The sequence below is a fragment of the Pseudonaja textilis genome, chromosome 2 (genome assembly GCF_049901715.1).
Source record: "Pseudonaja textilis isolate UNSWEBS1 chromosome 2, rPseTex1.2, whole genome shotgun sequence".
Taxonomy (NCBI): domain Eukaryota; kingdom Metazoa; phylum Chordata; class Lepidosauria; order Squamata; family Elapidae; genus Pseudonaja; species Pseudonaja textilis.
Genome location: NC_141991.1, coordinates 17,043,526 through 17,061,162, shown reverse-complemented (window position 1 = coordinate 17,061,162; position 17,637 = coordinate 17,043,526). Strand labels below are relative to the sequence as shown.

General features: G+C 43.2%; 1 protein-coding gene across 1 annotated transcript; it reads left to right on the top strand.

Annotated features, from left to right (window-relative positions):
- The first annotated feature begins 1,813 nt into the window (after nucleotides 1–1,813).
- LOC148126772 (uncharacterized) lies at nucleotides 1,814–17,367 on the top strand. The gene is made up of 7 exons (XM_087923348.1): nucleotides 1,814–1,951; nucleotides 3,719–4,030; nucleotides 7,408–7,755; nucleotides 9,083–9,203; nucleotides 10,995–11,047; nucleotides 13,842–13,891; nucleotides 15,243–17,367. The coding sequence occupies exons 1-7, from the start codon at nucleotides 1,873–1,875 to the stop codon at nucleotides 15,369–15,371; spliced, it is 1,092 nt and encodes a 363-aa protein (XP_087779474.1). The 5' UTR covers nucleotides 1,814–1,872; the 3' UTR covers nucleotides 15,372–17,367.
- The last annotated feature ends 270 nt before the right edge of the window (nucleotides 17,368–17,637 follow it).

Genomic DNA, 17,637 nt, shown 5'->3' with positions numbered 1-17,637 from the left:
CATGGGACGTGTGGGCAGCGCAGCCTTGTGTTCCCTTGCAGCCTGGATTAATTGCTTTGGGGGGGTGCTTTGGGGTGACATTTCTCTGTGGACCACCAAAATTTTCTCATGGACCACCAGTGGTCCCTGGCCCACTGGTTGGTGACCATTGGCCTAGGGAACAGTTAGATAATAGACTGCATAGCCTGCAGCTGCATAGTTGGTGAGTCAAAAAGCTGAAACGGGGCTTTAAAAGGGAGATTTCCTATTTTGGGGGGGAGAAGGGGGGATGATAGTCAAATCTGACCCTAGGTTCTTCCTCAGTTTATCTTTTCCAAAAGCAACCAAGTCGGAAGATCATTTAAAAGCAATTTATTAGAGTACTCAGATAAAAATATTTCCCTATGAAAAAGGGGGATCCTGAGACCCATCTTACATTCCCTTTTATAGTTAAGGCATCAAAGAAAATGTAAGAGAAAAGGTGATTGGTCAGGACAAAAGTTACTTCCTCTTTGCATAGGCAACCTCTACCTGTAGTCAAATATTATTTGCATCCCATAATACCTCACATGCTCATTAAAATGAAGTGAGATGACAGAAGGGGCACAATTTTCAGGATGTTAATAACCCAAAGGCTGCCTGGGGTTCACAAGACAAACCAGATGCCAGTGTCAACGAGCTCTCTCTCATTATCATCAGACATTGTCCAGACAAGCTATCAATCAATTCATACATCAATAGGATAAAAGGTTCTCCTCCACTCCAGTCTGCAAGGGCCCGGTAAACTCTTATCACCATCTTCAAATGGTTGTCAAGTTAAAATAAAAAGTAATTATGTTAGTGAAGAATATTACAAGATACATACAGAGGTGGTATTCAGTAGGTTCTGACCAGTTCTGGAGAACCGGTAGCGGAAATTTTGAGTAATTCGGAGAACCAAGAAATCCCACCTCTGACTGGCTTTGCCCCCATCTATTCTCTGCCTCCCGAGTCCCAGCTGATCGGCTGGGTCTTCTTTGGTTGCCCTGCACAGGAGAACAGAGCTGGAAAGCAGGTTAATGGGGTTGGGTGGGGGAAATGGGGATTTTGCAGTGACCTTTCCCCAGGAGTAGGGAGGGAATGGGGATTTTACAGTATCCTTCCCCTGCCCCACCCACCAAGCCACGCCCACAGAACTGGTAGTAAAAAGTTTTGAATCCCACCATTGGATACATATTATATGCCCCTTGGAGAAGATGGACAGAGATTGGCACTGCCAGACTTGCGAGATTCTTTTCACCCAGCTTTACGATCAAGCAGAATTAGCTCTTTTCAATCTGGTCTACCTCGAAAGTCTGCCTAATCACAGACTTGAACTGAACCCAGAAGATGACTTGCAGTGAAGATGACTTGCACTTGAAGATGACTTACTAAGTGTTGTATCTTATGAGTCTTGATGAATGTATTTTATTTTTTGTTTATATACACTGAGAGCATATGCACCAAAGACAAATTCCTTGTGTGTCCAATCACACTTGGCCAATAAAGAATTCTATTCTATTCTATTCTATTCTATTCTATTCTATTCTATTCTATTCTATTCTATTCTATTCTATTCTATTCTATTCTATTTTCTATTCTATTCTATCTTCTATTCTATTCTATTCTATTTTCTATTCTGTTCTATTCTATTCTATTAACTGAGAATAATGTGAAATTGAGAGGAGAGCTTCCTGATGATTGCCAGGTCCCTTGAAGGGTCCCACCCACAGAGAAGCTGCCCTTCTGTTCCCTTCTCCTTTCTTGAGCTTGTTGACAACATCTGTGGTTTCTCTTTCCCCTCCAGCTTCCCCATTTCCTCTTTACAACTGGCCACAAGCTGTGCCTTGCCTCTATTCCAGCCTTTGCCCCTCAATGAAGCTCTTTCTCTTCTTAATTCCAGCCACCGTGGCTGCTGTCACCCAGGCAGGGACATCTGTGTGGCATCTCCAAGGTAAGCTTTCAGTCCTTCCTTGCAAGAAGTTGCCTGATCCTTGGGGAAGCCCTCTTAAGCTCAGGTCGGGCTCAGTTGAAGGAAGTCACAGGCTGGACTGGTACAGCTGGGTGGCATTATAGGTGGGGTGGGGGGCGTATTTTCTTTGGAAATTAAAGGATGAACCAGTTTGATCTAGTGGTTAAGGCACCACTAAATCCAGTAAATAACTGAATGTTGTATGGCACCCAGAGATATGTTTTGGGCGATGGGCAGCCATATAAATGTGGCAAACAAATACATCTGGCCTTGTGTCAGCAATGCAGGAACTAGAAAAGGGGAATAGTAACAACAATAGCACTGAGAGTTATATACCGCTTCACAGTGCTTTACAGCCCTCACTAAGCAGTGTCAGCGTATTGCCCCCAATAATCTGGGTCCGCATTTTATTGTCCTTGGAAAGATGGAAGGCTAAGTCAATCCTGATCTGGTCAGAAAGGCTCATTAAATTATTAATTTAATATTTTTTAAAATGTTAAAAGCTTTGATAAAATATAAAGTTAAATTGTTCTAAATAAATTAAGGTAAATCAATTGGGTCCATGGCTGAGATAGACTGAAAACCATAGAGCAACTGGCATCTTGCACAAATGTTGTGATTCCTAGCACAAAGAAAACGTATTTCTTGTATGTGTATACACACACACACACACACACACACACACACACACACACATATTCTTAAGTTTTTGCAGGTACTTACATGTGTGGCATTCGGCTTTGCTCAGGTACTTTCCCACATCATAGTAGTTGTGCTTTTAAAGTTGTAGCAACGTTTCAGCAGAATCTCATCTGCCACCATCAGGCTTCTGTATAGTGTTCATCTGTGAGTCAGACTTTTACAGGCTGCCCCAAATTTAAATCTGAAACCACTGTAAAAGTCTGACTCACAAATGAACACTATACAGAAGCCTGATGATGGCAGATGAGATTCTGCCGAAACATTGCTACAACTTTAAAAGCACAACTACAATAACGTGGGAAAATACCCGAACAAAGCTGAATAACACACACACACACACACACACACACACACACACACACAAATCTATCTATCTATCTATCTATCTATCTATCTATCTATCTATCTATCTATCTATCTATCATCTATCTATCTACCATTTAACCAACATGATGAAAGCAAAACCAACAGAGCTAATTACGGATGGGAGGCAGTTGAGAGGGCCTATTATTACGCATGGAAGGGCTAAATTAATTAATGATATATAAAGGCAAAGATCTCTGTAATGGTACCTTAATGTCAGCAGAGGCTGACAAAAGCTTAGTAAGTACATTGCATGTAATTTTAAATTCCAGAGATCGCAGGATGTCTGTTTCTTCTTTTACACACATACTCACACACACATAAAAGAGACAGACATCACAATCTCTGGAACTTAAACTATATTATCCACTTAGCTTTCATTAGCCTCTGCTAACATCGTCAGAGTGTAAAAACTACCATTGAAGAGATATTCGCCTTTATGCATCATGGATCAATTTAGCCATTGCGCGCGTAATAGGCCCATCCACCCGCCTCCCATCTGTGATTAGCTCTATTGTTTTTACTTCAGACCTGTTGATCGATGGAGGCTTAACTCCTATTGCTTCCTCCCCTATCACGCCCGGCATAGGCTGCTCATCCCCAGGAAATGGTGCTGAACTGGCTTTGTGTGGAGGGTGTGAATGTGCGTAAATAATATTTAGTTAACATTTTTTATAATTTCAGAGAGGGAGGTCGATGCTGGAGGTGAGATTAAAATTCCATGCGACCTGACAGGCATCCAACTCGAATGGTACTGGATTCCCCGTTACCCCATCTGTGCAGGCCTAAAAATGGTCCGGATACAAATCTGCAGTGTAATTTCTAACACGACGCACATTAATGAAAAGCTGAAGAGATTTCAAAGGATGGTGGTAAAAAATAATAATGGAAAGTTCTTTCTCACTGTCCTGTTCCAACACATGAATGATTCTGGCACTTTCTATTGTTTCGATGGAAGAAGAAACTCATCCTTTCTCTCAGTCATGGTGAAATCTGGTAATTAAAAAAAAAAAGGGGGGGCACATTTTAGGGCTTTGGGAAGTAGATATTGAATATCCTTGTGGCACCAAATTATGGGTGGAAATGGCAGCAGGCTGTTTGAAAATGGCTCTGACATCTTCCAGAAGGCTTCCACACATTTGTATGGCCTAGCCAGCTGTTAGCTTGAAGGAATGTCATGCATGGGCCTTAATACACACCCTGGGTTTGAATCAGGGGTGGTATTCAGCAGGTTCTAACCAGTTCTGGAGAATCGTTAGCAGACATTTTGAGTAGTTCGGAGAACCGGCAAATCCCACCTCTGACTGGCCCCGCCCCCATTTATTATCTGTCTCCCGAGTCCCAGCTGATTGGCTGGGTCTTCTTTTGTTGCCCTGCACAGGAGAACGGAGCTGGAAAGCAGGTTAGTGGGGTAGGGAGGGAATGGGGATTTCGCAGTATCCTTCCCCTGCCACGCCTACCAAGCCACACCCACAGAACTGGTAGTAAAATCTTTTGAATCCCACCACTGGTTTGAATGATCCAAACTCATAATTTTAGACCAGTACTTTTTAGATTTGTCAACTTTAAGTTGTGTGAAGAATTTCCTAGCCAACCGACATTATGCATGTGTGACTGAACAAAAACCATATATATATGTCAATAAATCGATCAATCGATTGATCAATCGATGGATGGATGGATGTTTGGATGGATGATAAAGGATTTCAAATTTATGAAAGGCTACCCTTAGAGGATAGGCCAGATTTCTCCTTTGGTGCATTGGAAAAACAAGCTTGAATCAGCGAATGGTCTAGTGATTAAAGCATCAGAATAGAAACCAGGAGACTGTGAGTTCTAGTCCCACCTTAGTCAAGAAAACCAGCTGGGTGACTTTGGGCCAGTCACTCTCTCTCAGCCCAACTTACCGGATTATAATTGTGGGGAAAGAAGAAGGAGGAAGGAAGGATTAGGTATATTCACTGCCTTGAGTTATTTATAAAAATAATAAAGGCAAGGTTAAAAAAAAATCTAATTAAATACAGTAGAGAAAAAAGAAACCTGGGAGGAACACATCCAAATATTCCAAATCTATTGTTTGATAACAGAAAAGCACAGGTTGGTTTCCATTCAATGGAGGCTTAAACAAAGACAACTTGGCCATTTGTTTGGTATGTAGCATTTCATAGATTTTACTGAGCTAAGTCTAGATGATCTCCAGCACCCCCCTGCACCTGTCTTTGACAGGAAAGCAAGGACATGTTGATCATGGTTTCATCCCCTGCATCTGATTGACAGAGAGCATAGTTCCCAAATCAAGAGGGTTCTCTTTAAATGTTATTAATGATACAGGTAAGCCTCAATTCATTTAGTGACTATTTAAAGTTACAACACCCCTGAAAAATGTGACAACCGTTTTTTACACTTACAAGGGTTTGCAGCATCTCCATGATCACATGATCAAAATTCAAACGCTTGGAAACTGGCGTTGTTGTGGTTAGCCGGCAGCAGGGTAAGGAGAGCGAGGACTCAGATGAGGGGCCAGGACCATCAGGGAGTGGACTGCTGCCTTCAGAGATTGTGGGGGCTGGCAGCAGGAATGAGGAGGTTCCCGAGGAGCCTGTGCCAAGTGCGCGTGCGTGCAGGATTGCTCACAGGAAAGAGCAGCTACAACAGCACGGGCGACTCGGGAGTAAGGCTGCAAGGTAATGGCCCCTCCTTCAAGAAGATAAAAGCCAGCTGTGAAACAAACGTTCTTTGCAGAAGGCAAAGACATTTTGAAACTCCAGTCTCATGGACATTCCAGTATCCTGAGTTTGTATTTGAAGATTCTTGTATTGCAAATTATTTCTTGTCTATTATCGTTTGGCATACTCGCACAGTATGGCAAGACTTATGCTTATCACAACTAATTATTTTGCAGAAGCATTAAAAGGTTTCTGTTCCCTTTGGATTATGTTTGATTTGTTGGAAAAAGGCGTGGGTCAGAACACCTGTAGTTATGACAGTTGCCCTGTCCTGGGGTCCTATAATCACCTTTCGTGACCTTCCCAGGCAAGCAAAAATCAATGAGGGAAGGGAGACCTGCGTAACGAACAAATGATTAGCTTAACAACTGCAGCGATTCACTTAACAACTATGGCAAGTAAGGTTGTAAAAGGGGACAACATTCACTTAACAACTCCCTTGCTTTGCAATGAAAAATTTGGACTTCCTTGGGGTTTTAACTCGAGGCCTACCTTGTATAGCCGTTAACCTATTAAAAAAAATAAAGTCTGCTAGTATTTCTCATTTCTTCAGATGGATTCCTTCATGATTAGATGAGGAACTTTTGCCTGTCTGATTCTCCAAAATTTATTTTGATTTGCTGGATAGCCAGGTGCAAGCCTAGAGTTCTGCATCCAGTTTTGGTCACCACATTATAAAAAAGATGTTGAGGCTCTAGAAAAAGTAGCGAGAAGAGCAACCAGGATTATTAGGGGACTGGAGGCTAAAACATACAATGAACGGTTGCAGGAACTGGGCTTGGCTAGTCTAGTGAAGAGAAGGACCAGGGGAGACAGGATAGCAGTCTTCCAATATTTGAGGGGCTGCCACAGGGAGGTAGGGGTCAAGCTATTTTCTAAAGCTCCTGTAGGCCAGACAAGGAATAATGGATGGAAACTGAACAAGGAGAGATTCAACCTGGAAATAAGGAGAAACTTTCTGACAGTGAAAACAATCAACCAATGGAACAGCTTTGCCTTTAGAAGTTGTGGGAGCGCCATCACTTGAGACTTTCAAGAAGAGGGTGGACTGCTATTTGTCAGAAATGGTGTAGGGTCTCCTGCTTGGGCGGGGGGTTGGGCTAGATGACCTATAAGGTCCCTTCCAACTCTGATTATCTGTTAAAAGGAGAGAAATTTCCTTCTACTATTCTCCCTATACCTCCCCATCTCCTTTTATTCGGAGTATTTTACTAACCACAGTATAGAATTCTGTATGGAATTCTATATGTAACTTATATATCAGTTTTCAGGTAATAGCTGATCATTTAAACCTTTCATTTAGATCCCATGTCTCTCAAAAGATATCCTTACCTCTTCCAAAGTTGCTTTTCCAAAACACTCCTTTGGTTTATTTTTTCTTTGAAAATATTTCGCTTCTCATCCGAGAAGCTTCTTCAGTTCTAACTTTTTTTCTAACATTTTTTTTTTCAGTTAGAACTGAAGAAGCCTCTCGGATAAGAAGTGAGATTTTTTTTTTAAAAGAAAAATCAAGGGAATCCAGTTGCCTTTTAGAAAAGCACCTTAGAGACAACCATGCCCTGGATGATTAGGAATCTCCATAGACATTTATCCGTCCCTCTGTAGTTGCAAATCTTTGAAGGAATAACATGTTGGTGTTTCTGACAGATAATCGACAGGGGATGACAATTGTCCCTTTGGAGAAATCCCACGGAAGGAAACAGTCAGTAAAACTGATCTGCAATACTTGTGCTGACAACATGGACGGCCAAACTTATGAAAGGTCTCCCATCATCTGGACTATTAATGGGAAAACCGCTTCTAATCATGGTTCTTTGCTAAGATTGCTAAGAACCGCAATCATAGTTGAAGACAGCCCTCCAAATTATGGTCTCTGGAAATGCAGCAATCCCAGGTGCTTTACACAATCTGACGGCTATTGCTTGGAAGAGGAATTCAGAATTTCAGAGAGATCGGAGATGGAGGAAATGCCCTGGTCTACCCCAGCACCATTCTGTGAGTATCAGATTTATGCCTTGCCCATATCAGAACTACCATTTGCCTAGATCAAGGGTGTCAAACTGGATTTCATTGAGGGCTGGATCAGCAATGTAGCTCTCCTCTGTGGGCCAGCTGGAGTGGGGTGGGGTGGGGTGAGACGGGAAGGACGCCTCATACAGCACCCTGCTGGCCAAAATGGGGCATGAGGGGGCTGTGCACCCCATTTTGGCCAGCAGAGGAACCACAAGCCAGTCCTTTGTCATTTCCAGACTCTGTTTTTGCTGGCAGAGATACTGCGGGCCAGTCCTTCACTGTTTCCAGGTTTCTCAGGCCAAATCTAAGCACCTCGCAGGCCGGATCCACACACACCCCGGCCTTGAGTTTGACACCCCTGGCCTAGATTATGGCTCAGTTGAATTCAAACAGTTAGGAGCAACCTTATAACACAGGGGTGTCAAACTCAATTCCATTGAGGGCTCCATCAGGACTGTGTTTGACCTTGGAGGGGCCGGGCAGGCGTGGCCGACTGGGTGGGTGTGGCCAGCTGGGTGGGTGTGGCCAGCATGTTTCCTCTTTGCTTTGAGCAGCCCGGTCCGAAGCCACGCTGGCCCAATCTTTCCTCTTTGCAATGGGTAGACCAAGCTGAAGCGACGTGGATACATTGAGATGGCCCCATGGGCTGGATATCCAGCCTGTGGGCCTTGAATCTGAAAACCCCTGTTCTAACACTTCAAGCATTTAACACAAGGGTGGTTTTCCAAGACAAAGTTCATTTTGATCCTGTGTGGATCACAGGGCTGATTTTCACAGTTGATCCCCTCTCTCACTTTATTTGAAACCACAATCTAGGTTGTCCTTCCTCAGCTTATAACAGTTCACTTAGTGACCATTTGAAGTTAGAAGGGCCCTGAAAAATGTGACCTATTGCCATTTTTCACACTTAATGACTGTTGCAGCATTCCCCATGGTCACGTGATCAAAATTCAGACACTTAATGACTGTTGCAGCATTCCCCATGGTCACGTGATCAAAATTCAGACACTTGACAAATGATTCATATTTATGATGGTCATATGACCTTCCGACAAGCAAAGCCAATGGAAAAGCCAGATTCACTTAACAACGAGGTCGAGAATTACCCGTGCTTTTTAAAAAAATTAAAACAGCTTAATTTTGCCATCTCTATTTTAATTTTAAATTTTTTTTCTGGGTCTTTATTATGAAACCCACACATGGGCAGCGTGGGTAAGGGTTCCACCACATGACGGAGGCTGCCATCTTGACTTTTTTGACTGATCTGGAATAACCTCTTTTCTCCGTTCTATTTTACGTCTCTCCAAAGATAAAGAGAAGAAGTTTCCGTTCCAAGCCATTGCCGGTTGCATGATAGGAATTATCGCTCTCCTATCGATAGGGGTGATTATATTTGTTTTCCGGGAGAAGCTTCCATCATGGAGAACCAGGTAAAAGTTTAAAAAAGAGAAAGTAATGTCTCCCTTGAATTCAGTTCAGTTTCATGGTACCCTTGATCTCCATGGTGTTGGGAGGTTGGGCAGAAACAGCTTGTGGTTGTCTCCTTCTGGGATGAAATCCTTACTATCTGGCCAACAAAATGACATGGAGCCAAAAAAAGAAGACCTTGACAGCTCCATTATCAAAGTGATGAGGAGTGAAAAAGACATTAAATCCACAACAGATAAATCATATCCAGAAGGGAGTCAGACAGACACCTTCCTAATTAAGTGGAGCATAAGAAGGGGAAGAAAGTACAGCACAATTTGACACGTAAGATCCTCTTATTATAGCCAATATCAATAAAATAATTTAAGCCTTCCTGTTGATTTCCTGACGTGGTCAACTTAATGGGAGTGACACGATGTTCTATTTAGTACCAGTAGATTCTACTGGGAGTAAGCAAGAATCTTATAGATACGCAGGTCCTAAGTCATATACCGGAGGTGGTATTCAGCAGGTTCTGACCAGTTCTGGAGAACCGGTAGCGGAAATTTCGAGTAGTTTGGAGAACCGGCAAATCTCACCTCTGACTGGCCCCGCCTCCATCTATTCTCTGCCTCCCGAGTCCCAGCTGATCGGCTGGGTCTTCTTTGGTTGCCCTTCACAGGAGACCAGAGCTGGAAAGCAGATTAGTGGGGTGGGGAGGGAATGGGATTTTGTAGTAACCTTCCCTCAGGAGTGAGGAGGGAATGGAGATTTTACAGTATCCTTCCCTGACAAGCCCATCAAGGCACACCCACCACACCATGCCACACCTACCAAGCCACGCCCACAGAACCAGCCGTAGAAATTTCTGAATCCCACCACTGCTATATACAAATTTAAAAGCTATTTTTAGCACCTTAAATTGCACCCTGGAACAAATGAAGCTACCCAAATACAGCTGCTGTTTGGGAGAATTGAGTCAGTCTCATCAGGATGTGGGCCGTTGCACAGCTGTACTTTCCAGGTGATCTTCAAGGGCAGTCCCATGTAGCATCAGTTACAGTAGTCAGGTCTAGTTGGAACTGGGAATCCAGCAACTCTTCCAGATTACAAACAAGTTTCTTTTAGGGGAGCACAGCTCCTTCTGGAGCTAAAATTGAAACCTCCTGGGTTGTTATAATATAAAGCTTAATTCAGGAAGCTAGCCATTATCCAATTAGATCAGGGGTGTCAAACTTGCGTCATCACATTGTCATCACGTGACATATCGTGACTTTCCTCCCCCCTTCGCTAAAACAGGAGTGGGCATAGCCAGTGTAGGTGATGCATCTGGCCCGTGGGCCACAAGTTTGACACCCCTGATTTAGATCAGTGTTTCTCAACTTGGGATGTTTTAAGCTGTGTGAACTTAAGTTCCCAGAACCCCCAGCCAGGCTGCTGGCTGGAGAACTCTGGGAGCTGAAGTCTTCACAGCTTTAAGTCACAAAAATTATGGCTTTTATCTAAACACAGCTTTAGATAAATAGAATAAACGTTCAGAAAGTGATGAAAGTTTTTAAGGGAGCTATAGATAGAACACCTCAGTCAATTCCCTTTCAGGAAGTATTTCTTTTATTGTTTGGCCAAACCAGGGGTTGGAAGAGATGATCCTTAAGGTACCCTCAGATTCTAAAATTACTGGATTTTGCCATACTTTATTGTACCTGTTGAAATATCTCAAACATCTGACTTAACACAACACCAGGTTTTTCTTGTTTCAATGAATCTTATAAACACCAGATATTTAAGAGGCATTTCTCTGTCATCCTTTTAAGCCCCAGTAAAATTGAAAAGGAGCCAAAATCACAAGCGATTCAGAATTCAATTGGTGAGTATAGTTTTTACACTTCTGTTTCCCCCCCTTTTTTTCTGATCGATGACTGTTCTAAAGGGTTTTTTCTCATTTTTCCATTTTCCTGGTAATGCTTAGTATAGTCCAAATCAGTGCATTGTTGACAGTCAATATTGTGGTGTCCACAACTGTTTCTCTATTTTACTGGCTGCAAGCAGCAAAGAGCTTTCAAACTCTGTACCAGTTTTTTATTCTGATTATTACACACCTGAATCTGATGAATAAACTGTTGATATTGTTTATTTGAGAAAATAACTTCTTTGGGGCTGATTGATAGAACTGGCCTTTAAGGAGTATGCTGGAGATTGCTTTCCAAAGTGGGTGGGTCTAAGACACAAACTACATTTGACATAATAGAAAATTAACATTTCCTAAGTAATTCTAATTCGTTCTCATATTTTTAGGATTTTTAAAAAACTTTTCATGTCACCTTAAACATTACAATTCGGTGACAACCTTTAGAAGAATGCTTCTGAATCTTTTCAAATTGACAATGTGTGTGGCCTTCCACTCCCAGAATTCCCCAGCTGTCATTCTCATCTAGGTTGAAAAATATTGCACTAAAACACTGTATGAATTGTGGGAGTAGGACGTTCACGTATCTTCAAGATGCCAAGGTGGAGAAACACTGCTTTGGAGAGATTTCTACACCCTGATTTAGGATATTTATATATCTCTATCTCTATCTCTATCTCTATCTCTATCTCTATCTATCTATCTATCTATCTATCTATCTATCTATCTATCTATCTATCTATCTATCTATCTATCCTTTAATCCAATTTGCAAAACTGAATGTGTGTGTGTATAAGTATCCTTGTTTAGTTGTCTTGTACCTTTTAGATAAGATAAGATAAGATAAGATAAGATAAATTTATTGTCATTGTACTCAGAAACCTGAGAACAACGAAATAAGGTGCTCTTTCACAACATACAACTGAACAACACCAAAAGACATATACAAAATAACAATGTAAAACAAATTAAAACAAATAACAATTAAAAACTGTACAACCAGGATATATATATGTTAAGACCATCAGATTCATAACTCTGCATTTAACCTGATCACAGCACTTGGGTAAAAGCTGTTTAAATCTACTTGTCCTGGCTTTCAGCACTCTTTATCGTCTTCCTGATGGTAGTATCTCAAACAACGAGTGGCCTGGATGCGAAGGGTCTCTCAAGATCTTTTGTATCTTCCTTCTATCTTCCTTCTTTTATTTTTCAAGTGTATGTTATGTGTATATAATATACACATATGCATCATTATTTACTTGTATACTTCTATTACTTCAGAATGTAACCCGCTCTTGCTGCAGATCTTAATCTCGGCCAGGGATGTCAAACTCAAGGCCTGTGGGCTGAATCTAGCCAAGGGGTGCTGAGATCTGGCCCCAGCCCACCCTAGCCCCCCAAAGGTCAAACACAACCCTGATGCGGCCCTCAATGAAATTGAGTTTGACACTCCCAGATCTAGGCATTTTTGCTTGGTTTATGGCATATGGGTTCAACTCTTGCGATAATTGCTTGTGGTTACAGAAGAAGCGAAGCTAGATCTGAGGTTTTTTGCGCCCAAAGTTTTCCCCTGTTCCCTTCCACCCCCACCCCATTTATCAAGAGGTATGCAATTAGGTATTACAAATTGTTTTGGGACATAGTCCCTGTCTTTACAGCTGGCTGCATTCCTTTGCTGAACTTGGAACAGCCGGCTATTCCCATGGGGTGGTTTCATTTCCTCAGGGTTAACCCTCCTGTCTTATCCCACAGCTCCCATCCCATACCTCCATGTTTCTATCTCAGGCAACCAGCAGCAGTCCGTACACAGAGTTACTGAATGGTAGCCCTGATAGTGGTAGGATTCCCATATTGAACTAAGCCAAAACTAAGCAAAACTATCTTGTGACATGATATGATGACTGAAGTCCACTGAAGTTGGGCTAGGACAGTGGTGGCTAACCTTTTTGGTCTCCTGTCCCAAAAATTGTGCGGGCACTTGCATTTGGGTGCTCACGTGCCAGCACCCAGAAGGCAATACGCTTGCGCCCCCCACACCCCCTGTGCATGCGCATGCAATCCCCCCACTCCCTGCACCCCACTTACCTGCACTGCATCTCCCAACTGATTTTCAGCTCATTTGAGGCCTTTTTCGGCCTCCCAGATGCTTGAGGAAAACTTCTGCAGCCTTCACAGGCCGAAAAATGAGCCCGTTTCATCACTTCTGGTATTTCCGGAAATACAGGAAGTGATGAAACGGGCCTATTTTTTGGCCTGCAAAGGCTTTCCACAAGCCTCTGGGAGGCAAAAAAAAAAAAAGGCCTCAAACAGGTCAAAAATTCAGCTGTGAGGCGCGTGCATGCGCAGTGAAGTAACTTTGCCTGCGGGTCCTGTGCCAGCACAAATGGCTCTGTGTCATAGGTTTGCTATCACAGGGCTAGGACAACTCGCCACTGCCAACTCACCATGATACAAGAGTTATACTAATATTGAAAAAATGTTGGAACCGAATCATTAAAGAAAGGATGCCGAAGGGGGGAGGAAATTAAATGTGAATGATGAAAGTTAAAATATTTTTTAAATATTTGCTGGTGAGTTATCCCACGATGAGTTGGCCATGGGAAGTTGGCCGCACTGAGGTAGCCATGGCGAATTGGTCACAGTGAGTTATCCCAGTCCATCTTTTCAGAATGGATCCCTGGGAAGACTAGCTGTTGACAAGGCCTTTAACAAATCAGTTGCTGTAGCTTGTTCTAATATCTTTCAATCTTAGGTACAGAAAAACCCCTAAAGAACCAAGAAAAAGATGTAGAGATGAATGAGGTAAGGTTTGAGTTACTACTGTTGCTACTGTTTCTGATTGTTATGTTGATTGTTGAACAGAGTAATATGACCTTTCCAATACCAGAAAGAGTGGTATAAACGTGATGCCCATTTCAGTTTGTTTCCAAGTGCAAGCCATTATAAATTAAAATGGTTCTACAAGTTAATTTACATTTATTTGCATATTAGGCCAGTCTAGGCTCATCAAAGTAGTCTTTGACTTACACCCGTCTGTTTAGTCACCCTTCCAAGTTACAAACGGCACTGGAAAAAACGATTTACGACCATTTTTCACATGACTGTCGGAGCATCCCCATGGTCACGGGATCAAAATTTGGGCACTTGTCATCCGGCGTGTATTTATAGCAGCTGAGGTGCCCAGAAGTGACCTTTAACCTTCCCAGGTGGTTGCCAATGAGCAAAGTCAATGGGGGAAAACCAGATTTGCTTAAATGAACCACATGGAACACCTGTGATTTTGGGCTCCTTTGTGGTCATAAATCAAGGATTACTTGTACTCCAAAGAGCCTGTGACAGACCTTAGGGATGTTCCTTTGCTGCCCCCTGGTGGCCTTCTGGATCTTCTATGTCTCATGAGAAAAATTCATCTTCCTTTCCGGGTCCTTACCACTTCCTATAGAGCAGGGCTGACAAACTCTCAGCCTGCAGGCCGGATGCATCACGGGCTGGCCACGCCTGTGCCCGGTGTAGCGAGGGGGGAGAAAAGTCACAATATGTCACGTGATGATGTTGTGACAATGCAAATTTGACACCTCTGCTATAGAGGGACGATCGAGAGCATCCTGTTCAGTGATGGGATTCAAAAAATTTTACTGCCAGTTTTGTGGGCGTGGTGTGGCTTTGTGGGCGTGGCTTTGTGGGCATGGCAGGGGAAGGATACTACAAAATCTCCATTCCCTCCCCACTCCAGGGGAAAGGTTCCTGCAAAATCTTCATTTCCACCCCACCACACTAACCTGCTTTCCAGCTCCATTTTCCTATGCAGGGCAACCAAAAAAGATCCAGCCAATCAGCTGGGACTTGAGAGGCAGAGAATAGATGGGGGCGGGGTCAGTCAGAGGTGGTATTTGCCGGTTCTCCGAACTACTCAAAATTTCCGCTACTGGTTCTCCAGAAATGGTCAGAACTTGCTGAATACCCCCTCTGTCCCCTAGCAAGAGATCCTATAACATTTCTGACAGTACGGTCTCTTCTTGAAAGCTTTGTCTCTATGGTCTGGTCATTAACATGAGGTAAAATTCAGTAACTTTGATGGGGGCTGAATGAGTTTTCTATACATTGACCGCAGAGAAATCTTTTGATCTTTCTCTCCCCCATTTTGTCTTTTTAGGGGGCAGAAGGAATCCAATACTCAGTACTGCAATTCAAGGAGCCAGAGCAATGCCAGAGTCAGACAAAGAAGGAGACGCCTGCCATCATCTATGCAGAAATGCTCTCAAGCAATTGTCCAAAAAGCTGATCTGTCCCAAAGGTTGATATACGATCCTCCAGTGCAAAGTTTCTCAACCATGGGAGCTTGAAGAGGGTTAGACGTCAATTCCCAGTATTTGTAAAATCCTTTGGTTTAGTGCAGGGGTGTCAAACTCGATTTCATGGGGGCCACATCAGGGCTGTGCTTGACCTCGGGGGCGGGGGAGCGGGGTCTGTGTGTGGCCAGGGGGAATGACCAGCTTGGTGTCCCTCGTGTTGGGGGACGCCTGGGGTGGCCCAAGCTCTCTGCCAGTGAAAATGGCCTTGTGAGCTCCATTCTTTCTGCCAGCGAAAACGGAGCTTGAGCAGGCCGCACGCAGCCCTCACAAGCTCCATGTTCAGCTGAGACAGCATCCTCCAACCCTCTGCCAGTGAAAATGGAGCTCGAGATGGCCGTGTGCCAGCCCTTCGCTGCTTCCAGGGCAGTCCTACAGGCCAGATCTGAGCACCCTAAGCACCCTAAGGGCCTTGAGTTTGACATCCCTGGCATAGTCTGTCTCAACCTTGGTAGCTGAAGATGTGTGGACTTCAATTCCCAGAATTCATACAATCCTTTAGAGTGACGTTTCCCAACCTCGTTGAGGGGCTGGTGAATTCTGGATGTTGAAGTCCACACATCTTCAGGCAAGCTGCCAAAGTGAAGAAATGCTGCTCTACAGAGCAAAAGTTTTCATTGCTAAGGTTGGCAAGAAACTCGGTTCTACAGCGATCCACAATATGAACCTATGGATTGGATTACAGGTAGTCCTTGACTTATGACCACAATTGAACTCAAAATTTCTGCTGTTAAATGAGACATTTGATAAGTGAGTTTTGATCCATTTTGCAATCTTTCTTGCCACGGTTGTTAAGTGAATCACTGCTGTTGTTAAACTGTCATGCCCCTATTGGAAACCTGTCATGCCCCTATTGGAATCTGATTCTGAGGGGAAGGTTGAGCAGCTGACAGGGAGTGGGAATGTGGCTCCGGTGGCTGTGGAGGAAACTGGGGAAGGCCACAGGCCGGATGGCATTCAGAGGAAGACCAAGGCCCATCCCCTGTTCACCCTAGGGCATGCAGGGAGGAGACAATAAGGGACCAATGTGGGTTATGGGGGAGAAAAGAGCCCTGATTCCCTTCATTAGCTGCCGCTGGGAAAACAGGATTTTTAAAGGGCGTTTGCACATAGCACCATGCTGGAAGCAAAGCGTGCATTATCATTGTTTGTCAAGTCTTATCTGGGTTCTGGCGTCCTCCCAACTGTGTGTGTTTCATTATCTTTTGTAGTCTGCAATTCCTTATCCTGCCCTGTCTCATTAATTGCTGCAGCGTGGTTTGTGTTGGTTTTTATTTATCATTTATATGTACTTTGGGTTCGGACTGAATTTCTTCCTTTTAAAATCTGTTCTTGGGAGAGGTTTTTTTCTCCAGCCGATGATAAATGGGCATTGGGGGCCAAGTTAGAGATATTAAAGGGACTTTACCTGCTTTTGGGACTTTGTTGCTTTTGTGCCACGCCCCAGGTCATCGCATAACCCCGTTGTAAAGCGAATCCAGCTTCCCCATGGACTTTGCTCATCTGAAGGTTGCAAAAAATGATCACGTGACCTTAGGTCACAGCAACAGTCTTCAGTAGGACTCGGTTTCCAAGCATCTGAATTTTGATCACAGGGCGGTGATGATGTTGCAAAGTTTGTAAGTGTGAAAAACGGTTATAAGTCATTTTTTTTCCAATGCCGTTATAACTTTGAACGATCACGGGATGAAATGTTGTAAGACAAGGACTACCTGTATAAGCAAGATGACATTATACCATGAATAAACCTCATTGGGATTAGAGAAAGCAGACAACCAGCAGTGGGCTTGGAGGCAGGGAGGATCACCTGTAGGAATGTAAAATACAAAGTGTATTTTGGGTCACCGTTTATGGTATTTTTGTTTTGCACAGTTTTTGCTTTATGTCTAAATAAATGTTAGCGGGCTTGTCTTGCAAGTAGTCACTCTGCGCCAGTTCTCTCAAGAGTCATTTTGTTCTGGGCAACTTATATTCTAGGGAAAACATTGAGGATTGCAATCTCCCTTTGCAATATTACCTTGCTGTTATGGTACAAACTTTCCTTTGTGTTTCTGGTGCATCTTGTAAATCAACAACATATACAGGAAGGAAAGAAAGACCTCAATTGCCAGGAATCCATGGCTGGTACTGAATATTTATTATATTTATAACACCATGTTGGATATGATTTCTATATTTCTACCGCCATCATAAATTTAC